General features: G+C 33.0%; 4 protein-coding genes across 4 annotated transcripts; 2 read left to right on the top strand and 2 right to left on the bottom strand.

The window, feature by feature from the left end:
- Window positions 1-31: 31 nt before the first annotated feature.
- On the bottom strand, window positions 32-4220 carry LOC124836056 (squalene monooxygenase SE1-like). Its single transcript, XM_047311114.2, has 8 exons — window positions 3807-4220; window positions 2531-2642; window positions 2207-2381; window positions 1623-1791; window positions 1212-1430; window positions 807-1082; window positions 408-686; window positions 32-308 (listed from the first exon to the last, which is right to left on the bottom strand). The coding sequence occupies exons 1-8, from the start codon at window positions 4047-4049 to the stop codon at window positions 204-206; spliced, it is 1578 nt and encodes a 525-aa protein (XP_047167070.1). The 5' UTR covers window positions 4050-4220; the 3' UTR covers window positions 32-203.
- A 5564-nt stretch (window positions 4221-9784) lies between these two features.
- On the top strand, window positions 9785-13461 carry LOC124836083 (DUF1005 family protein (DUF1005)). The gene is made up of 2 exons (XM_047311150.2): window positions 9785-10620; window positions 12576-13461. The coding sequence occupies exons 1-2, from the start codon at window positions 10019-10021 to the stop codon at window positions 13225-13227; spliced, it is 1254 nt and encodes a 417-aa protein (XP_047167106.1). The 5' UTR covers window positions 9785-10018; the 3' UTR covers window positions 13228-13461.
- Window positions 13462-13826: 365 nt separating this feature from the next.
- On the top strand, window positions 13827-16786 carry LOC124836077 (acid phosphatase 1-like). Its single transcript, XM_047311143.2, has 3 exons — window positions 13827-14329; window positions 16181-16390; window positions 16473-16786. The coding sequence occupies exons 1-3, from the start codon at window positions 13962-13964 to the stop codon at window positions 16648-16650; spliced, it is 756 nt and encodes a 251-aa protein (XP_047167099.1). The 5' UTR covers window positions 13827-13961; the 3' UTR covers window positions 16651-16786.
- Window positions 16787-17699: 913 nt separating this feature from the next.
- LOC124836084 (Leucine-rich repeat (LRR) family protein) lies at window positions 17700-19346 on the bottom strand. The gene has a single exon (XM_047311151.2). The coding sequence runs from the start codon at window positions 19079-19081 to the stop codon at window positions 17813-17815; it is 1269 nt and encodes a 422-aa protein (XP_047167107.1). The 5' UTR covers window positions 19082-19346; the 3' UTR covers window positions 17700-17812.
- Window positions 19347-24726: the final 5380 nt, after the last annotated feature.

Genomic DNA, 24726 nt, shown 5'->3' on the forward strand with positions numbered 1-24726 from the left:
AAATTATATTTCCTCAGGATCCATGAGACGCTTTAAAATATAAGCAGTAACTATTAACAAATATTATAAAGATCACTTATTAATCCTAAATTGATTCTATAGAGAACTCACGTTGAATCTGGATTGCTTTCAAATGTCCCGAAAGAATAAAAATATCGGTAGCTCATATTGATTGGTTCGCGAAGACGTGGCTGAATTCGCGTTTAAGCAGCTGGGGGATTTCGGTAATAAGCTGGAACGGTTGTAGGGAAGAACATCTGACGGACTCCTTCTGCCTTGATTATTGGCATGATGATACCTGATGCACTCTGAATAGATAGAATAGGTTTTTGCAGTTAGATTAAAGGGAGTTTTCCGACTAATTTTCCAGATAAAAGAACAATTAATACACAATTTTTGCTACTTACAGAAATTAATCGAAGTCCGATCCATATCCGTTTAGGTGAAGGAAATGGTAGTAGTAAACGGCCGACACCATATATTGCAACAGCAAAGAAATGGAGAACCAGGGTCAAGGGCCGAGGATTTAACCCCGAAAGCAGAGAGATTGGTCCTTCCGAGAATTGGCCTCCAAGACTAAGATAATCGAAGCAAGCTTGGCGCATTTCCTTCCTCGCTGGATCAGGTGATGCGCAAAAAACCTTATAAAGAGCTCCTGCCAGGGTATTTATAGTGGACGCCACAGGCTGCAAATTGAAAGATGAAGATAGTTAGGGTAACATATTCGTGTTTTTTGTGTTTCGTTTAGGAAAAGAAAAATAAGTGATTGCCTAAATTCAGTGTATCAATGTTATAGAGCACATTACTTTTCGCAAGGTATAAAAGGATTCAAGGTATTTGCAAAGGCTGGGTGCATCATTCAGATTACGCAAAGGCCTGAGAAGATTTCGAAGCACTACTATATCAGATAATGCCACAGTCATGCCACCCCCCGTTAGAGGATGGCGCATGTTGAATGCATCTCCCATCAGCAGGGCTCCGGGAGTAGGATGAGGAGCAGCTGGCATGCTTCTGTTTGGCATTGTCCTGATGCGGCCTTTGTCCACTGCAGCTATGAATGCGTCATGAAGCTCATGAGGAACCTGCATTCAATTTTCCCTTATCATTATCCAACACTATTAACAGAGAATGCGAAATAAATTCCTGCTCCCGTTGAAATAAATCTGCCAAGGTTTATAAAGAATTTGTAGAACCTCTAATATATAGGGTACCTGGGGAGCGATCACCGTCTTCAAATACTTAGCCATTTCACCATTGGAAATAGACGGAACTTTCTGGCCAGGAACATCAACTAGGCAGCGGATTTCTGTACTACTTATTGGATAGAACAGAACAGGCGAAGGTTCTCCCAGTATGACATGGCCATGATTTGCACAAGGAAGTTCACAATTCTCCAAAACTAGGCCTACGAAACAAGAAGGCACATCTACCTATAAACAAAGCATCGTAATCAGGAATACACTAAGCAAACGTTAACATTTAACCGAGAGAAGGGGGAACTCTCCAAATGAATAATATCAAAATGTTAATTCCTGGTATGAAAGGCTGATACTTCAGAGCCAAATTTTATTTGACTCTGGAAACTAAATCATGCGTTTAAGCTTAATAAGTTGTATTATCACCTTAGGATTACAAAGAGAACGACGCAAATTTGAAAAACAGCCATCACAAACAATGGTAAAGGGTGCGCAAACTGATAATTCTTGACTATCCTTGGTTTTGTACTGCACGCCTTTAATTACCCCCTTCTCTTCGAGTAGGGAAGTAACTGTTCCTTGCTCCAGTCTTACACTGTTAAATGAAAAAAATAATTAAGTGAAAAAATAAATATGTATATACGTGTGTGTGAACAAGAAAGTACCTTTAGTTCAAGTCTAGAATGATACGTCTATTTTTCAATTTTTAAATATGATTTCTGAATTATATTGGCTAATGATAGTGACTACTTATAGGTATATAGCTGTCTGGATGATAGGAACATAGGGAGATAACCTGATTTCATAAATAACTTCAAACCTAAGTAACATGATTAGAATATTAAGCCAATTCAGATCAAATGGCATCGATGAGAGAGTTTCAAAAATCAGGTAAAATGATGTGCTACTCAAACTAAATCCTGTGTAGTAGGCAGGTGCAACACCTTAACAACTCAATTTTTTTTAAAAAAAAAAACAAGAACGGCAAAGTAAAGGAAGAAACCAAATACTTGGGAAGGGAGGCAGCCTTCTCTCTCATCCTCTGAATAAAACGCCCATTGTGAAAGCTTCTGCCGGCAACATCTGAGTGAAACTTTTCCAACGGATAAGAGAGTCTTATGTGTTTTCCATCCTTGAAAAGAGCATAACCAAACACTTGTTGAGCATCAATTTTATCCACACAATCTACAGTGATAGGGAATCAGTGGTCATTCTACATTTTGCACAAGCCATAGTTAAAATCACCAAACAAATGTGTATTATTTCTAGCACTCGCGATTAGTCACAGTAGGACTATTATATGTCGAATGTCAATAAAGTTAAGTTAGCACTACCTTCAAGTCCCAGCTCAATTAACTTGAGATAACCACCAGGCTGTAGCAACTCTCCAACAATTCTGTCTGGTTCACTCAAATCTCTTTCAATTACAAGTACTTGACGTCCATCCTACATTAGATGATAATTATGCTATCAAAAGTTAATTGTGAATCTGTTTGAGAAAACAGTACTTAAAAAGCCCCAAAAATGTATCTGCGTTCATACTGATCAAATGTCACAGCTCAAAAATTACTAGAAAAAGGTATTATATTCATACATTCAGTCTCTCTTCCATTATAGTTTCCTTCTTATCTCCCTCTTCATTCTTTATCAAATTATCTATCGTATTTACCAGCTCTCTCTCTCTTTAGCATCTTTTTCTTTTATACCAACCAAAAAATTCCATGAAAAAGGACACGGAGAAGGATAGAACCAGCTGGATCGCATAACTCCTAGTCCTAAAGCACATATTGCTATATCATCTAACAACTACAATCAACCCATATAAACAGCATCACTAAGCATAAATAAAGAATCTCCATCAATAAAAGTGAAAATTTCTGGCCACAAGTTTAAATTGGGCGCAGGATAAAGTAATACTAAAAAATCCATTATTTTCTGTCTGTAAATACCTCTAAAATCGAACTGTTTAATCATGGAGGTATTGTTGAAATTATGTTGTATCGTGATCCTAAAGTTAAAAACCAACAAAATCTACAAAACATGTACCTCACAGCTTGTCCTTGAATATTTATTTAAAATAAATAGATAAAAAAATGAAGTACCTAAAGTCATGTTCATCCTAAATCAGACTATCACATCTTCAGTTGCTTAGAAGAAAAAAAAATTGAAGTCGAGAGTGTTCGACTTTCAAAGTCTTCAAGTGCGGATCCATCACCTACCAACGGATTAGCGTAGTTTTTCTTCAACACACGAGATGATCGATAAAATCAGACACTTCAAATCGCCCAAGCAATGAAGAAAGCAATATTCGTAACATCTTTTTTTTCTCAAATCTCAAAAGCAAGAAGTACTCTAGAGCAACTTCCTATAATCACTAACATTGTTCCTTCTTCTAATAATCTCTGTCTCTATAACGCTATAACTACATGCAAGCGAAGCTTAATCTAATGCGCATCCTTACTGCCATCAACCAATCGAACAATCATTATTAAAGAAACAACAATGCATTTTTCGTCGGGTTTTGGACAAAACACAAGAGTAAGACATAAACGACGAAGAAACAGGTATCGAAATAGAAAGACCTTAAAGGAGACATCTAATTCAAAATACCTTGCCGAGAGTGTAAGCCAGAGCGGAGCCGGCGACACCAGCTCCGACAATTACGACATCAACTTCGCCGTCGCGCTTCGACTGTCTGCATTCTCCGGCGGCAGTGGTGATATTTTCGGCACACATAGCGGCATCGGTCTCCAACGAAGCGCAACATTTCTTCCCCGCGAAAACAAGATTGCGAATCGCAAATGCGCTCAGCGCGGCGCATATGATCCATCCAAACACGTAGGTGTCCAACATTTGGAGGAACCTCACGGAGACGACGGTGCGATGTTCTCGCTCTAGTTTCTCTCTGTAACTCGCTGGCCGCAACGAGGATTTCGAGAAAAAGCGTGTTTGCGTGCGTTACTTAAGAGAAGCGAGAGAAGTTTCAGGAAGGAACGAGGCTTTTATACGTAGGCAGGGTGGTGGCCATGGCACAGATCCTCTAGCTGTAACTGAAGAAGAAAATTCGAAAAAAGCATTTTTCACAGTAATTTGCACCCCTTCGGTATTAGTAATATATTTAATTTAAATTAATATATTAAAATTCAATAAATATTTAATTTAAATTATTTTTATTTCTATGTATTTTTTAAAACAAAAAATAAAAATAAAGCGATAATTTTTATGCATTGAAAATGAAAACAATTATTTTTCTCTCAAAATAAATAGACCCTTAATATATGATAAAGAAACAATAAAGTTAAATGTGCATGAGATAAATTATTCATTGGGATGAAAAGTCGTAATTTGCGCCTCCAAACTTCTTAAATAAATTATTTTTTTCTACATTACAAATAAGGATAAATTTTGATATTAAACACGACTAAAAGCGTTGCTTTGTAACATGATTTTAAACTAGTGTAACTTTTTTTTTTCAAATTTAAAAAACTTCAAACTCTTTATTTAATTTTGTTAAAAGAACTAAGGAAAAAATGTGTTTTGTAATATGACTTCTTGATATAAATTAAAAGATAAAAATCAAAATTACACTTATGTTTCTTTTAAATGCTGAATATGAGAAAAAAATAGATAGATGAATTTTAGGAGATAAAAAGTGGACTGCAGTATTATTTATTTTAGGAGATGAAGATGTGAAAGTGAAGAGATTTAAAGTAAATTTTGTAAATAATTTTACTGATGTGATAGATAAAATTGTTACACTATATTTTTATCTTTATGATGATTAAAATTATTATAAAATAAAATATAATTATTATTATTATCTTGACCAATGGTTATTTATGGAGAATGTGACTGTATTAATTATTCTCACAAGAAAAATGTGAATAAATATTCTACTCTACATCCATCACCATGCTTATGCTTATTCATTGCCAACAACATGCTTTCACAACGTTCAGTTCCTCAATTTACTAAAAGTAAAATAAATTTACTTTTTAAGATTTACTTCTTCTTAGATAAAATAAATTTATGAATAAATCTAAACCTCGTATTATATTATTTCTTCAAATTTTGACACAACACATTATTAAAAAAAAAAATTCAACATAAATTGGTGTTCATCGTCAAATTTTTCACAAAGAGTTATACTCTCAACGTCATTCTTACTGTAAAAAAGTTATGTTTAGTGCCATTTTCAAACACTTTGTGTCTTGAATCTAAAATGATTTAGATTTATTGTATAAATCAAAGCATTTACAAAAAGTGAGACACAACAAGTTTGTTGCTCAACGCCTTAATGTTAAAATGCTCTCAAATATGTAACACAAATTAGTGTTTAACGCCACTATGGTACCGTTCAGTGCCGTATAGTTGACAACAGATGAATTTTGTAATTTTAAGTGAAATTTGATTTGATCAGTTGTTCAAGTTGATACTTTTTTGTTATTGCATTGAATCAAAAGAGTTTTAAACATTAAAACTTTTACTAATTTACTCAAATGTTCATATTTTAAATTCTCTCAATCACACAAGCAAGCACAAAAATCATGAACCAATAATTCAATTTAAAATAATCACACACACCAATGAAATTCATCAACATGTAAATCATCAAATTATCAAACTCACGTACACCAAAACAACTAGTTTCCCTTACTTAACCCAACAATTCACAGCAAAATACTTTCAAACTTGCAGATGCTCTATCTTAGACATAGAAACATCACAAGAACGATCAATACTTACCATTATGATCATTGATCAAGAGAGACTCAACATGAAAGTGAAAAAAGACTTATATGCAACAACACATAACGAAAAAACCAAAAAAATGATTGAAACTTGATTTACATAAACAACTGATTGGTCAAAAAGTGAAGAGTTCACTACAAATATCACTCACATTGTATCATCTTTTGAATCAAATGAGTAAATAGAAATAATTTTGAGAACTCTAGAAAAGTAATTTTCTATATAAATTATATGTTTTAAAATAATGAAACTTGTTAATAGCAAAATTATTTATATTAAAAAATTTTAATATTAAAATAATCGAGTCTCACTGTTTTTAAACCACTTGTCATTTATTAAATATCATTTTTAAAATCTTTATAAAAGTGGTATCAATTTTTATAAAAAAATTAAGTTATGTTTTATTATTATTATATTATTTCAGTTAATTTTTATGTCAAATCCATTGTAATTATATCAATGTAATTAAAACTATAGTTTAGGTTATATGTTTTTATAATTAGTGACCTATTTATATTTTGATATTTTATAGTTAAAGTTATTATTTTGATGAAATTTATGAGAAGCATGGTGGTGGGTGGGTGTGTAATTTGGTAGTGGCACAAAATTACAACTGACATTGTCCCTACGTTGTGGTCGCAATGGTGGCAGAAACATTGATGTAACACTAACACATGCCATATTTGGTTTGCGTAGGATCCACCATACAGTGAACGTGTTCTTTGGTACTCCACCACTACTACACACTTCACACTATCCTTAATTAGGTGAATTATGCAAATGATTTGTAGCTTTAAATTTAATTATGAAAATGATTCATAAATACTAAAAATATGCATCAATATTGATATATATTTAGAGAGAATAAAAGTGATAAATTTATAGGTACGAATGGACATGAATATTGATTTTATTATTTTATAATACTTTTTTTAATAAAATTTCAGTCATATTTTTATATCTATATCTATTAAACGGATATAATTTTTTTTTTCACATCCAAATTTTTACTGCACAATAAATATAAATGTAATTGTGCTAAAAAAATTATTTGTTGATATAAATTAATTAATTTTATAGAAATAAAATAAAAATCCGACAAATAAATCAAGATGTTATTAAATATTTAAATAACAATTGAATACAAATGAAAAAAATATATAAAATATCATCTATGCATAAATAAAATTGAATGACAATACAAATATTTATTAATTTTGTAAACACTAAATAAACAAATTGATAAAGTTAAAAAATATTTATAAAAAGAAAATAATTATTTAAGTTTAAACATATTTAAAATATCTCCTTTATCCAGATTTATCTTTTTTATATAATTGCAATATAAAATTACATTTATGAAAACAATTAGTAATAAAACTAATTATATCAAAAAAATCTAATCAATATTTTATATTATAAAAATATACAATAAATAAAAATATTAAAAATGAAATAAAAATATTAAATGTGTATAGAAAATATTTGATATATCATTAAATAAAATTATATGAAAAACATGTATAATCAATAATACATTAAATGAAAATTTTCTTACATATCCAAACAAACGTTTTAGATATTAATTTTGTTGAATAATTGAGAGATAATGAAAAATTATTTTAACAAAATAATTTTTTTTAAATAAAATGAAATTTAAAGATCAAAGACAATAAATAAGATATATATCTTTTATATTAGGTAATAAATAAAGAGTTTATATTATTAAACACTTATTTTATTAAATACTTATTTTATGAATAATAAATAAAAATATTAAAATAAGAAAAAAATAAGGATCATGAACTTTTTCTTCCACCTTCATTTGTAAGTCTGAATATAAAGTATGTGTTTGCAGTGAAATAAATTTTTCATATGTAATGTTAAGCATGTGATTATTGTTTTAAAAAGTAATCTATGATGCAACACGTTAAAAATGTTTGCCAATCATTAATGAATATTTCTTTATTTTAAATTTATATTTAATTAATATTAATATCGTTTGATTACCTTACATGATAATTGTACAATCTATTACGTAAACATGTTCATATAATCATACAAGTATTATTATCACGATATACTAAGATTTTCCATCTTTCACGAACTTGATTTAGTAATTTTCCATTTAGAAGAGATGCAATTAGAAAAAAAACAAGTGGAAATAAGACAAGGAGCTATTTGAATTTGATTGAACTAATAAAAAGTAATATAATTCAATTTTAATTTATAAAAATATTTTTTCATCTAAGCATGCAATAAAAAATAAAAACGAAGAGTTGACACTAGAAATTAAATTGCACTTTGTTATTTATCATCCTATAACTTTTTATAATAATAAAAATAATGAAAAATATAGAAATCCGCCGTCAAGTCAAAGATTATGCAAAGGAAATAATACTAAGGAAAATTTGTGTCTTGGTCTGTCCAAATCAGATTCCTTTTACAATGTGATGACAGCCAAAATCCAGCTGTTTAGGACCCACCAACCACATTAAGATCCAATTTTCTCTTATGGTATAATATGTTAATAAATATCTACATTAATTTTTATTTATTATATCACTCCAAACAAATTCCAATTAAGTTAATTTCTTTAATTATTAAATGCTTACTAATTATCCTTTTTTGACACTTTAATCAACGTGGTGTATTTTATTTTAAGCCTGAAAAAAAATTGAAATTGACTTTCATTTGATATAAATGAAAATGCAACCAGTATATATACAATTTTTGAAATAAAATCTCTTATGCTATTTTTTTTATATAATAAATACACTATTCTTCTGTATTAAGTTGTGAAATATAATTTTCAACGATCCCAAAATTGTAATTTGACATTAAAACTTTTCTCCTTAACTGCTTTGGACTTATTTTTAATTATGTATTAATACGAATTATTGATATGGAATATATATAATGACTAATATCATTAAAACCTTTGACCCACATTATGAATAATTAGTTGAAACTAATTTCCTAATTAGCAGCAAATTTCCTTTGTTTTAGTTTGGTTTCATTAATTTGACTATCTGATGTTTCTACGACGTGATTTCAGAGGGAAAATTTCCATCTTAGAACGTCAGGATTCATATGAACATGTTCAAAAGGTTAATCATTGTTAAATATAACATTGGGTTGACCTATAAATATCAACACTGAAATGGTTCTAAATTTTTCCTATATTTTCCTTCATTTAGTCAAAAAAATTCGTACACTAATTACATATTAAAAATTCAAAACTAAAAATACTAAGGTTATAAAAAGAAACTTATGAAACGGATTATATTTTTAACCTATATGATTCAGTTTTAATGGACCGACGTTAAAATAAACCATAAAGTAACTGACCAAATTTAGTTTTTGGCACCTTACGTATTATCACAAATCATGCATGTTAGCATGGTCAATGCTGTATAAAGGACAGATGAAAGAAAAAAAAAAAAAACTATTCTTCATATGCTATCTACGATGAAGACAATGTCGTACATACTCCACCTAGCTGTTTGAGGTATCAACATGCAAATTAAGAACATAATTAAGTATTTGTCTATGTACCTTTTCTCATTTGATGTTCATTACTGCCTTTTAAAGTTGATTAATTAACCTTTAAATTTTAATAGAATGTGAATTCATTAAAAAAAATCAATATACATTTCTAAATACTATTTCTTTATATAATATGCATTATCTGTTATCAGTAAAAATTATTTAGTAAATAAAAATGAAATGAATTTTTTTAATTTGTAATAAATATTGGGAGGCAAGTTTTAGAAGTGAAAAAGAAAAAAATGTATTTTCCAGCTATAAATTGGCACCATCACATATCTCTCCATGCGTTATCGTGTGTTCGCTTAAACCTCCAAGAAAACAAAAAGCTCACAGACAACACTCTAATGAAACAGAACCAGAGAGAGAGAGAGAGAGAGAGGCAGCAGTGAAATTGTAACATAACACAAACATCATTGTCTTCTCTTCGTACACTGCAACAACTACTGCATACATGTCTTAGAAAAACCATTGACGTTTGAAGAGGTCGTTCGGTTTCACTTTTGGTTTCATCAGTAACAATGGATCCTTGCCCCTTCGTGCGTCTTATGGTAGACTCTCTCGCTCTAAACCTTCCCTCCGCCACCAAGGCCCCACCAATCTCCGGCGTCCACCCTTCCACCACCCCATGCTTCTGCAAAATCCGCACCACCAACTTCCCCTCCCAAACCGCGCTTCTCCCTCTCTCTCCCTCTTCCTCCTCCGCTCCCGACGCCGTCACAGCCGCCCCCGGCTTCCACCTAGACTCCGCAACCCTCCGCCGTCCCATCTCCCTCCGTCTCGCCGTCTACTCCGGCAGCACAGCCCGTGCCTGCGGCGTCTCCGCCGCCAAGCTCCTCGGCCGCCTCACCCTCACCCTCGACCTCACTTCCGCTCGGGACCGCCCCATCACCTTCCACAGCGGCTGGCTCAGCCTCCGCAGGAACAAAACCGGCTCCGAACCCAACCGAAAGCCCTCGACTCGGCTCCACATGGCGGTCCGGTCTGAACCGGATCCGCGGTTCGTGTTCCAGTTCGGGGGCGAACCGGAGTGTAGTCCGGTGGTTTTCCAGATTCAAGAGAATAATATCAGACAGCCTGTCTTCAGTTGTAAGTTCAGCGCTGATCGTAACTCAAGATCGAGGTGAGTGTGTCAGCGATTTTTCTTCTTCTATTTTTTACAATAATAATAATAAATGATAATAATAATAATAATAATAATAATAATAATAATAATAATAAAATTAATAATAATAATATGGTGCATTTTAGTTTTCAATCGCTCTTCTGGTACTCTGTGCTATAGTTGTTTAATCAACCAACGACTCTAACACACACACTTCATCTTTTTCACCTTTTTCCATTTACATATTTTAAAAATTAAATATTTTTATAATTTCCGCGGAGTTTTGCAAAGAGAAATAGAGGTTACAGGTTAAACATGTGAAATAAAAAAAAATTGTTTCAATTTTTTCTTTCTTCTTCATGTTTTGATTAGAGGTCAGGTCGTTAAACTTCGAACTTAGTCCACATTTATTTTTATTTTAACCAAACTTATTTACATAATTTGTATTTTTGAGGTTGTTCTTCAATTAAAGTTCAATCATACCGAACTTTATTACAAACTTTTATCATAAAGTTCAATTTTTAATTGAAAAGTGAAACAAAGTACTTGAGAGACCGGACCTAATTAAGTTGTGGCCGGTTTAGATTATCGTTTAAGCTTCATTACCATGTTGTAACTTTATCGATTTTTAATAGTACTTTAAAATTTAGATTTAATAACTGAAATTGTAATTGTTTTGGGATGTAAAAAGTGTATATATTTTGTTCAATCCAATTATTTGGAATTCTATTGTTTAGGATTTTTTCTTATATCCATATTAAATATCACGAGGGCTTGTGTTTTTCTATTAGTAAATATTAAAAAAAATATAAAAACATTAACAATGAAGATTAATTCAGTAGATTGTTAATATAATTTTTAAAAAGTCAACTAAACTAACTGCTTACGCTTTAGTCCAAAAAATAAAGAATTTAGATTTTTCATTGGTTTTTCCCGAGTTTTAAAATATATTGATGAACACTATAGTCAATATATTTTAAAAAAAAATCAACATTTAGTTCCAAAAATAAATAATTTAAATTTTCAATTAAGTTTTTCTGTTTTGTTTTAAAATATATTGATGAACAATAATTTTAATGTTTTAAAATATATTAAAAATATTTTTAAAATATTAACTTTTTTAATGTTAATTTTAATGCATCACCAAAAAAATCCAGCACAGAATCTGAAGTAAAAAGGAAGCATGCATGGGTTTGAGAAATAGAAAGCTAATAATGGGTGACATGTGAATTTGTGTGGTAATAGGAAAGTTTTGTGATGCAAGGATTATCGGTGTGGGTTGGCAAAGTTATGAGAGGTGGGTCTAATATGTTTGGTTAATTATAGTAATGAATTAAGGTGAGGTTAGGCATCTGGGCTGGCTGGTTTGTCCATATCTATGGAGTTTCTACCTAACCATTACCACATTCTTTCTCTCTTCTCTCTCTCTCTCTCTCTCACCTTATTCACCTCATTCATGTTCATGCTTCTTTTCTCTTTCTTACCTTTTCTTTCTTTCACTTTCTCCTCAAGCTAGAATTAACTAACTGTTTGACAAGTTTAAATTAAGTTTTCCCTGCATGTGCCTGTTTGGTCAAACAGACAGCATAGATTTTCCAAACTGTGAAACTAAACAGCCATGGATTCCCTCCCATGTGCCACTGATCTGCCTGCAGTCTCAATATCTCATAATTTAGTATCCTACCACGTTTGACAGTTTTATTAGGTTGTTTCTTGTCTTACTAAATTTATTATGTTTTTCAGTTTAATTATACTTCCTAACCAGTCATGAACAGTATATCCTTTTATTTTCTTCAGGCATTCGTATCTGATATTGATGCCACAAGATATTGTGCCTATTGACTATTCAAATCTTTAGAAAAGTAATGACAATTTAATTAGATTACACATGATACGATATGTATAAACATGTGCTATAAAAATATAAAAACAAGATACATTAAATGTTTTGTTTGTTACTGTTGGAAATTCAGGTCTCTACCTTCAGATTTCGGCAACAATCTCAGCAGATGGAGGAGAACCTTGAAGGGTGTTAGAGAGCGTCATGGGAGGGAGAGAAAGGGTTGGATGGTGACGATCCATGATCTCTCTGGCTCACCGGTTGCTGCTGCTTCCATGATCACCCCGTTTGTTCCTTCCCCCGGTTCAGATAGAGTGTCTAGATCAAACCCAGGTGCATGGCTCATTCTGCGGCCCAACGGTGCCTCGGTGAGTAGCTGGAAACCGTGGGGTCGGCTAGAAGCATGGCGAGAGAGAGGTCCCGTAGATGGGTTGGGCTACAAGTTCGAGCTTGTTGCTGAGAATGGAGCCGTACCTATCGCTGAGGCCACGATGAATGTGAAAAAGGGTGGCCAATTCTGCATTGACTACAAAGTGATGAAGGATTCAGGGTTGAGTTCAAGGTTACCGGGAAAAGGGTTTGTGATGGGTTCTACTGTTGAAGGTGAAGGCAAAGTGAGCAAACCTCTGGTGCAAGTTGGAGCACAGCACGTGACGTGCATGGCTGATGCTGCTTTGTTCATTGCACTCTCTGCTGCCATTGATCTTAGCATGGATGCATGCCAGCTCTTTTCGCATAAACTCAGGAAAGAGCTTTGTCATGAAGAACATGTTTCTTTTCCCTAGTCAAACATTAAACTGTGTTTGTGTTCCTTAAATTATGTGGTACCATCTGCTGCAGTGATAGTCAATGTGAAAACTTTGGTTTGAGCTTGCAGCTTGGACCGATTCTTGTTTTGTCGTGGTTGGGTTTTCTGATTAGAAGGTGATTTTAGCAGCATTTTTTGCACTGAGCTGTACAGACAAACAGACAGCAGGCAAATGTCTGCTTATATATATATTCAAATTTTTATTTATTTATCCAAATAGTATTATTAATATTTAATTTTTAAATCAGTTCTTTGAAACTTATTACTACCTCTAATTAAATCATATTAAATAAGAAATTCAACATTTTCCATCTAATATTTTAGTGAAAATTTAAAAAGAATGTATATATCAAACACTCTTTAAAATATAAATTAACAAAAGTTTTTTAATCCAATTAGATTTAATTTTGATGAGGGATTAAGTCGCAAAAACTCAAAAAGTCAGCCTAGTTCATGTGTTTGTTTTCTGCAAAAGTTTATTTTTAAATATAATATAATTTTAGAAAGTTAAAAAAAAAAACAAATTAGGATCAAGTTTTTGTAAGCCCATAAAACTCAGCCCGATACGAACGAAGGGGAATTATAGTTCCATTCAGTTGCATTTTAGAAACCAATTTTTTCTTTCTCCCTTTTATTTTATATATAGAAAAAGGAAAAAGAAAGTAGTCGCCGGCTACCGGATCCCTTCAGCGGCCTATCTGTTTTCCGGTGATGGATTCCGGCGTGTGGCTGCTGTCCCTGCTGGTGGCCCTCTCAACGGTCAGCCACATTCGGTCGGAGCCGATCCTGAGGTTGCCGTCGGAGAAGGCAATCTCGAGCGATTACTGCGACAGCTGGAGGCTGGCGGTGGAGACGAACAACGCGGGGGCGTGGGAGCGCGTGCCGGTGAATTGCGTGGATTTCGTGGCCGAGTACATGACCGGAGAGCGGTACCGGAGGGACTGCGAAGTTGTTGGGAATTTGTCGTTGGCGTTCGCGAGGAGCGTGAGAATGGTCGGAGACGGAAGAGACGCGTGGGTGTTCGACATCGACGAGACGCTCCTCTCCAACGTGCCTTACTATCAAGAAATTGGATTCGGGTAAGTGATGATTATGCTGATTGGTTTTAGAGTTTTGCGTTTTGTGGCCCTAGGATTTTGATTGGAATGTGTTTGTCCTGAACCTCATTAGGCTCCAAATGCTTGCTAACCATTGTTGAAACAATTTATCGTATAGTAATTATTGAATACAAATACAATGCTGCTTTATAGGATACTTTTCTAGAGAAAACAGTACATTTTCTAGCCTACTCTTTTAAATAACTTTTTCATGAAATAATGGTACAATAGGCTATCGAAGTTTGTTGATATACTCCAATTGCATCTACTGTAGTCACTATGGATGATCTGTCCAATTGACACGTATGAAAGAATCAATGTTGGATCTGTCCAATTGGATCTCTGGGCATGCATGTGAACATTAGTTGTTGAAGGCCTATAGAATGTCCATTTTTATGAAATCTTAGACTTACAAAAAACATGTTTATTAAAATAAGAGCTCGTTATTGTAAAAAATGAGAATTATAAATTCGGACTGAACTGTCATATAAATCCAAATTTCTGTCTTGGGTTGAAAGTTCTGCATGAATTTTTTTTGAAGTTTTTTTTACCAGAAGCAAGAAAAAGACAAAGGGGATGGGTAGTGTGATGTTTATCTTGAATGGGTAGGTCAATGACACGAAGAAGAGGCAGGGGTAGCTCAAAGTATGATGCAATGCCATTGTTATACGCTTATATGCCAGCTGTAATTGTTTTATTCTTTGGTAGTGCAATTCTTATGCCCTGTCCAATGTAATTATAATATAAATTGCATTAGCTTACCCAAAAAATATATAAATTTATTTATTATATTTAAATTGTTCCATTTAGCCGCAAGAAAATGGTTTACTAGATAAAAAAATTGTTTGAGGCTTAATTATTTGACCAAATAGTATAGATGGATGATCATTGTATTAAATAAGTTTTTATTATCTAGTTATTTATGTGCAAGTCACTTTTATACTTGGAGTAGAAACAAGATTAAATTGATGTATATAATTATGGTCAAGCGTATGCTTGCATTACAATTTGTATAATACCTATTTGGATTAAAATTTGATCTTATGTTTGGGTTAAAATTAAGTTTGTAAACCAAGTTTACAAGATTACCCTAAGTCTTACTTCTATTAAACTGAGATTTAAGGCAAAATTTTAGTGTACAAACATACTTTTAAGAGTAACCAGATATTTTTCAAAGTTGTTTTTCCTTTCTAAACTGAATTTGGAACAATCCAAACTTAAAACCACATAGGCTAAATTGTTTTCATATCATATTTAAAAAAAATTAAATTAAACAAGTGTTTATTTTATTTGTTAAGTCTAAATAGCTGTAAATTAACTTTTTCAAATGCATCTTTTCTTATCATTGATGTTGCAGAGAGAATCTTAAGTTGAGAAGTTGCTTTTGGATGAAAGTTTTGATGGGCGTTAAAAGTGCTGGATGTATAACACTCGATGTAACTAGCCTTTAGGAAAAGGAGATCTGAACTGTTTCGAAAATGAGTTTCTGTAACTGTAATTGTTAAGGATTCTGTTATTTTGACGAATTGAAAAGTTGCCTAAAGTTAAAGAATAACTGAAAGTTGTAACAAACGTAGTATAACTAGGAAGGGTACTTTATCAAATATCAATGGCTCTCGGTCTCATGTCTTGGAATTGGGGGGATTAATGAATAGATGCAATGTGGTTACTATTAGTAATCGGAAGTTAATTTTAGCCAAAAGACTCGTGTTCTTTCTTTCAATTTAAAATGCGTGAAAACTGAAATCTATAAGTGATTTTCTTAACCCATGGCAGTTGCTTGTGAGAATTTCTTTGTTGAAGTTGATTATGGGCTTTTGTTTTAAACTGCAGATTTGAGATCTTCAATGAGACTTCCTTTGATACTTGGGTGCACTCGGCTGCTGCCCCAGCTTTGGCAGCCAATTTAATTTTATATAACGAGCTTAAGGAATTGGGGTTCAAGATATTTCTCTTAACTGGGAGGAGTGAGTATCAAAGGAATGCCACGGAGACAAACCTTCTGCTTTCAGGTTACAGAAATTGGGAGAGACTTATCTTAAGGTACATAAATTACTGGTTCTTGGAAATATGTATCTTATTTTATTGAACAAGTTTTAACTGAAATTCTTTGTTAACGAAACAGAGGGTCTTCTGATAAAGGCAAACCTGCCATTAGTTACAAGTCTGAGAAGAGAGAAGAGGTGGAGAACGAAGGCTACATGATTCATGGGAGCTCTGGGGATCAGTGGAGTGATTTGTGGGGTTATGCAGTAGCCGCACGGTCTTTCAAACTCCCAAACCCAATGTATTATATTCCATAGCAATGTCTTCTCAGAAATCTGTATTATTTTTTACGATTCCCAGTTGTAGTTCCCTGCCGTGATTTTTCATGGTAATGTAATGCTTGTTGTCTGTTGCAACATGGTAATTTAAAAACTGGGGAATGATTATTTTTCATTTCATTGTACAACAATGGTGCTGAAGTTTGAGTCCAGAATCTCTAACAGATTATTTAAACCTCTAACTAGATCGACATCAGGGTGTTTTTTGAGGAATGATTGTAAATCTTTTTCAAACAACAGTTTCATAATAATTGTCTCTCTAAACCAAAAAAAAAGTGTTGATATTAAATTGTAAGATATCAAATGTATTACATTTTTATTTGATATCTTTTGTTAAATATTAAAAAAAAATTGATAAAAAAACACATCAAAACTTAATTTTACTTTATTTTGTGTTTTAGTTAGCAGGTTTCACCAAATAGCACTAAATATTTTAAACTTGTGAGGGTGTTTAAACAAGGGCATCTCTAATGTGCAATCTATGCAGTATGCATATCTATTGCTGCATTAATACCTGTCTAATAATTGGTGTATCTTGAAGTATTAGCAAGCCACAATGGCAATCTCATGCAATATCCTCACTTGTATTATTGAAGACAGGAGCACCTTTCCAACTAATTTAGATATAACCTTGTGATGTAACCTAGTGCATTACAGTGGTGTGAAATTTACCTGTTTAGAAGCTATCAAGTAGGGTCTTGTCGAATGTGGTTAGTGAAGTTGTTGATGGAATAATTGAAGAACCCGTGATAAACCAGTACAAAATAAAGTAGCTAATATCAAGCAAGCATGTCACGGGAAACATAAACTAAGCTATCCATCTTTGATGATGCGGGTCAAGGTAGATAGATAGAGTAGATATTAGAAGCATCCCAAATAAATTTCCATTAAGATATAGGCATGAATATATATATATATATAGATATATATATATATATATATATATATATATATATATATATATATATATATATATATATATATATATATATATATATACCCGTGCACGACAAGTATAATTACGAATATGCACAAGGAATCTTTTAAGAAGTAAATTAGCAGAATGTGAATGAAGATTGGTAGCAGTAATTAATGGAACAGCTATGACCAACCTGTTATGTAACTAATAATGCGATTACCATCAAGGATCAATGTGCTTAGAGTTACTTACAGCCATTGAACCACAAACAAGAGGCCTTGGTGTGGGGATTCTGAGACAACTAAGGCTACCACCTGGGATGACAGAGCATTCAGGTTGAGGTCTCTGCATGTCCCTCCCAGGAATGCAGTTTAGGGAGAAATCAAAACCCACATTCCTAAAGAAAAGCCTTGAGCATTGCTGGCTGAACCCCGAAAAGAAATTGTAAGCAACAGTTAGATTTGCAAGACTTCTCAAAGAGCACACTATGTCTGATAACTCCCCAGAGAGCTTGTTATGGGCCAAGTTCAGAACTTCAATGTCTTGAAGGCATGACAGCGTGTCTGGCAAATGACCCATAAGTGAGTTGAAGCTCACATCCAAAACTTGCATCTCTGTGAATAGCCCCACTCCTTCAGGGATGCAACCAGTTAACTGGTTATTGAGGAACAGAATCTCCTTTATTTTAGACCCCATGAAGCCCAAACTTGCTGGGATGTTTCCACTCAACTTGTTGTTGGCCAGGTTTATCACCGAGGCTGGGGAGCTACCCAAGTTTTGGGGAATTTCACCTTCAAACTGGTTGTTATTGAGAAATATTGCATCCAGATTCTTGCTGAAAAGTTCCTCAGGAAGGGCCCCAGAGAAGTAGTTGAATCTTAGGTCTAAGTAGATGAGGCCTGGCATGTACAAAGTAGCATAAGGGAAAGGACCTGAAAGTTGGTTGTTGCTGAGGTCTAACTCTTCCAGAAACACCAGCTCTCTGAATGTATCGGGAACAGAACCCGTGAATCTGTTCGTGTTGAGGTGGAGAAGAGACAAATCACTGAGTAGAGACAGCTCTTTGACGAGAGTTCCTTTCAGATTTGCATGGTTGAGATCTATGCCTGCAACAACTGGGAAAGCTGATGCAACCATTTCATCTTGAGGATTTGCACAGAAGACTCCTTTGTAAGAACACACATTTGGACCAACCCAACTTTCTAAAACATTAAGAGGGTCCTCAGTGATTGCAGATTTCCAAGCTTGGAGAGCTGTGTAAGCTCCTTCAGGCTTTGGCACTGAATATCCAGGAGGCTCTGGGCTGTTAATCCCTCCTCCAACCCAAACCATTCCACCATTGCCACCCCCATTTCCATTGCCAACACCAACACCAACGCCTACACCTACACCTACACCAACACCAACACCACCACCAACACTGAAGACAGCTTTCGTTGTACTTGAATGTAGAATGAAGATGAGAAAGGCTAGAATGCAGCTATTCTCCATTTTTAGCTGAAGATGCCAAAATGCTTAATTCAAGAGGATATGATTCTTAACTAAGCTTGCCCAAAACCCAAATAAGGCTGCTACATTGAAGAGAGAGTGGTGGACTGGTGGTGGTGGGGCTGATTATGCTCCCTTTCTTTTTTCCCATTTTCTTTTTAGTTTATGTAATGCGTTTGTTTGAGGCATACCTTTGTACACCTTTTTCTGTACAGATGTTGACTTCTTTGAGTGAAAATTTCAGTGTCAGAACAGTGTGGTAAGGTGAGATGGTCTCACTAATCACTAATTGCCACAACTTTTATAGATCTTATTATCAGTGGCTGCATGCTAGCAAATAATAGAAAATAACAGTAACACATAATTAGTTAACCATAGGGCGATGGATAAATTTTTCTAAGGGTCACTTGAATTTAAGATCATTAGTTGAAATAAAATGATCGCATTAATAAGCATTCACATGATACACATAGCATCTAAACAAGATTTTGGCTATTGTAATTTAAGAAAGTTGATGTCATTAGTGAAAATGAAAAGGTGTTTGCCACTTGTAATCATCTCCAGAAAGCAGAAGAAGGGCCAAGTTGATGTGTACTTGGCATGACTGTGTATGAGCATTAGAGCATGTAACTTAGTTCACACTCTTTCGTCCTTTTGGAAACTCTAAAACATTTAAGAGATTTGATACTGTGCTAACTCATTTTGTACCAAGCAATAAGGAGAAAAACAAAAGGATGAAAAAACACAAGGTACTTTTAAACTAAGGAGCTGGTAGAGGGAATTTAATTTCTGATGAATGGTTGCCAGTTGGTAGCTACTAGCTACCAAATATCCGTGCCTACTCCATTGCTGCATAAGAATTTTTTGAAAACACTAATTAACTTTCATTTACTCTTAGAATAGCCCTAATCAAACTATTCCCAATAAATAGCTCTTTATTGCAGGAACAACCCCTTTACTTTCTAGTTCTCAACTTGCAATAATGACAAATTAGTCTGCTGAAATAAACAGCAAAATTGAACATTTCCTAACTGAGAAAGTGTAAATCTTGGAGAAAAATTAAAATAATCAAAAGGGTATCAGCAAAAGGGGACATTGAATATCATGAGGCATCAGGGTACAGAAACTTTCCCAGCAGTGTGGAGGAATTTCTTGTTTTTAAATGATTCTGTGAGTGAAGTATGCTCCCAGATTTATACTATACAATGGCAATTTCTAAAGTTCAGCAAAAGTTAGTGACATTCAGTGTTCAGTTCTCTTTTCTAAATGATGAGAACATGCTCCAGCAACCAATCATTAGGCAGAGGAAGTCTGGTTTGAAAACTGAGAGGAGAAAAAGGTAGCGCACGCCATTCTGATTACTAGTCAAAAGCAGCTAGCTTCCAAGTTCTATGGCTGGTCATCAACATATTCGTTCCAATTATAAAACAAATAAAGGGTAAGATTCCTCTTGTTCAGATCTTCTGCAACACAAGTGGAACTGATTGAATTTTCAAATCATAGCCACCAGAACTTAAGTATACTCAGATTATTCCTAAGTGACATTTAGATTTACACTTAGATTATTCCACAAAAACCTAAGATTTGGTCTTAATAATGACTTTTCATTTTTGTATCTTTTAAAGTGTGTTACAGTCAGTCCCTTGATCAAATATAGTACAAGATCTAAGAAAGAATTACCATATTTTAGAAATATAAGAACTAAAGTGCTTGTTTTAAAAATATAAAAAGAAAATCAATTCTTGAAGCCTATAACATAATTTATTCATGAAACTCTTTGTTCTATCAGTACACAATTAATCAAAGAAACTGAGAAAGTGACACAACACAGTCTGTGGTTGAGTAATATGACAGGTCATACTCAAACTAAGCATTATATAATTCCAAAATTGTAAAGCTATATGAATCTAAAACTTAGTGAAATGGAAGATGTTATTTATTGCCAAATGCAAAAGGGTAAGGCATAATGATATTAGGGAAATCAATGTGTATCTGTTACATTCTTCACATTCTTGGCTTCTGGCTTTAATTTAGTCAAACACTTTATATTAATGGCTAGTTGCATGTGCTATCATCAATATCAAGTGAATAGTTAGCAGTTAGGTGTGGTGTGGTCACGTGTAATTATTGCAACATGGGTTTGATTTAGGTCCCATCTTCAATTCTTTTGGGTTGTTGCTGCATAAATGTTATGTTCCTTTGCCTTTACTTCTTCATCTATTCTCATCATCAACATATTGCTGTCTGCATGTACCTTTGTTGGATTAGGACTTGCCCAGAGAAAATGCTGCATCAAAAAATTTCTTCTCATTATCAAGTTTGCAAATTTCTAAGTTCAGAAACACTGGAAGAAAAAACTTGATAGAATTAGTCAATTGGGATGATGACTGAGCATAAAGTAATAAGATTAAGGCTTAATACTTATTTTGATCTCTGTATTAGTTAGTTTTGTTCAAAATGATACTCTTTTTGTTGAGATGTTCAAAGTAGTCAATTCTCTTGTAAAAATGGTTTAATTTAATTTTTTTTCTGACTACGTTTAAATTATTAAGAACATAATGTTCATCTCAATCAATATTGAATGAGTTGTCTAGATTTAAAGTAGGCGTAACGTAGATCTAACTTTTTGTTTTTATAGCCTTTTCTTTGATACACTGATATACTTTTTCTTGTCTCTGCATTTTGGGCTTTTCTGGTTCATCTTGTATCCTAAATCCAAAACATGGCTTTAAGAAGTTAGACATAAGAGTATTTCTATGGTTTCTTCCTACATCTTGTATCATAAGATTGTGTAAAAGACAAAAACATCCTTAGCTTTTACCATCTCCGTCTATGTCACTGTCGCAGTGCTACATTTTTTTACCTCTCACACTTTTTTCACATATAAGAGAGCTAACATATTTGAGAAATAATATTTTGATACACAAATTTTTTGCATTAATTTGCACTATTTTTCCTTATTATTTATTTTCTTTTTTTCTTCTAAAATTACCAAAGTTTACCTTTTTTATATGACCACTTTATTTTTATAATATGTGGTATATGAATGTAAATGTGTATTATAAAGCCATTATTTTCCATATTATTGTGTAATCCCAAAGTGAAAAGTATTTTTGAATTACATAATCCATAAACATTTTTTATGCGAAAATACTTTTTAGTTTTGACTTTCAGATTGAAAAATAGGAAAAATTTCTTGTAAAATTTGAAAAAGACTTTAAACAAAAATTACAAAGCAGAGATTTTCAATGGGGGTGCGGAAAGGAATTATGGTGGTGCAGAAAGAAATTACTTAACCTGGACTTATTGTATTTTTTGGAGCAAGTCTATGATCTGTTTCTTTCTGTACCCATCAATTTTTTTCATGCACTCCATCACAGACTTCCGGAAATTTTGATCCGGAATAGCAGTGGGATGAGTGTCCTTCTTGAAAAATTTTCCAGAAGGAAAATTCCAGTTTGATAAGGTATAGGAAGAAATTTGATAGGGTGCAGGAAGAAACATTGAAAGGCTTCAAAAGATTGGGCTTGCATCGAATTAAGCTCAGTCTCGGTTATAGAAAAAAAAAAAAAGACAAGCACACATTGTAAATCTTAAAAAACTGGTTTTGGACCCATTAACTATTTCGTAGTAGTCTTCATAACATAATTTAGGTTATAGTAACATAAAAATTATCCCCTAATATAGCGATATAAATAAAAAAATTATTGATATTTTAATGACATATTGTGCATGGTAACACTGTCACAGTTATGTCATTTATATATATTCGTCTTAAATATGCTACTTAATCATCATACTTTTATCATTTTATATACATTTTATTTTAAGAACTCAGACTGAAATATGAAAAATTAACATATATAATAGATGAACTAACAATACTACACCAATAATTGAAGTAAAATAACTTTGAAATTTGTTTATAAATGATGAAAAGAAAAAGATGGTTGGAGGAAATGAAAACCAAAGTGGTAGGGTCTGAAAAATTGAAGGAAGAATCGAGAAAAGTTGGATAACAGGCATGTTATGTTGTTATATTCCTCTTTGCACAACCAACGACCATTCCATGTGTGAGTTCTTTATGGGACCAAATCTCTGCCACACCAAGAAGCTAACCCTAATTAACACTCACTGCCATTAATCTTCCCTCATCTCTCTCACTATATTCTCACTTCAAAAGCATCCAAAATCTTCCCTAAAGTGAAAGAACTGAATATCACCTTTTTAGGTCTCCTTTAAATTTTAAATGGCATGTGGAAAGAGACACTTCCTCTTGCTAGTTTCATCTCACCAACCCACCATCTTGTTAAAATAGACTCTAATCTGACTCTAATACCAGATTAATAAGTGAATTTTAAACCTAATTTAACCTTATAAAATTGGTTTGTAAGATAAAATTTACATTAATAAACATTATCTTATCTCTGATCGATACGAGTACTCTCACAATGAGATGCATGTATGTATGATTAGAAAGATCTTTCTTTTTTATAACACACACAAACCCCAAAGCTCAGAGAAGGTTGGAGTTTTGAGAAGATACGTAGTAATTTAAAAAGAACACAGAAATAAAAAGCATCTAAAAAGTTTATTCTTGTCTTCTTATATATTCTCTCTTTATTCCCTTCAGAAACTACAATGAAGTTGCCCCTCTTCATCTTGATTTTAGCTTTATCATGCATGTCCCATGAAAGAAAAGATAGCATTAACATGCACGTTACTCTCTCTCTCTATCTCTTTCAGATGGGATTAGTTCATCTTTTCTCTGTAACACTGCAGGAAAAAGATCGAATCTAACGCAGAATAAAGTAATAAAGAGGTGTCTGTCTCGTAGTATCACTCTCTTTTCTAAAAAATAGAAACAAAAGAATCTCTCACCAATAAACGTATAGCTTGTGTTGTTCTATTCAAAATCAAACTCAAAATATTTCAATCAACAGATTTGAACTTCTGCTCCCTCGTTCTCCATAGCAGACACAATTTTTTCCATAGATTCCTTCCCAAGTAATGAAACTTCCAAAATGGTTTTAAATTAAAAGTGAATAGTTTCATTACACACACACACATATACATGCTGTCATAGTCGTGTTTTCGTGTACACATTACATAGTGTTACGGTTCAAAGACGAGATCTTTGGTCAGTTTAAGGGGTCCCATAAGAAAACCAAAAGATCTTCTTGAACTTCATATCCTAAAGTAAGTTTTCTTTTCTACTGGGAAGACATCAGCACCAGTAAAAGATTCGTGGTGCACCTTATGGTGTGACTCTGATATATGGTAATGGATGTGCATCAGATCAGATAAAATGCAGAATTTCAAATTAAATCAAGTTACTGTCATCAATCTTCTTATCTTTAAATATTTAATATCATTGTATATCTAAAACTTAAATATTAAAATAATCTTTTGCGATATACTCGCTCAGTTAAGCAGCGTATACTCTTATATATCCTGCATTCTTATAACGCTTAAATCACATACATGTTAGATACCAATTTTTTTATATACAACCATCAACTTAACAAGATATATATATATATATATATTATGATAGAAGTGGATTTCAACCTTCTGTTATTTATTTTTCATTATGTATATATTTTTTGTCTGTCAAATCTGATATAAATTCTAAACTTAACCGAGGA

Source organism: Vigna umbellata, chromosome 4, assembly GCF_029865625.1.
Source record: "Vigna umbellata cultivar VRB3 chromosome 4, Vumbellata_1.0, whole genome shotgun sequence".
Classification (NCBI taxonomy): domain Eukaryota; kingdom Viridiplantae; phylum Streptophyta; class Magnoliopsida; order Fabales; family Fabaceae; genus Vigna; species Vigna umbellata.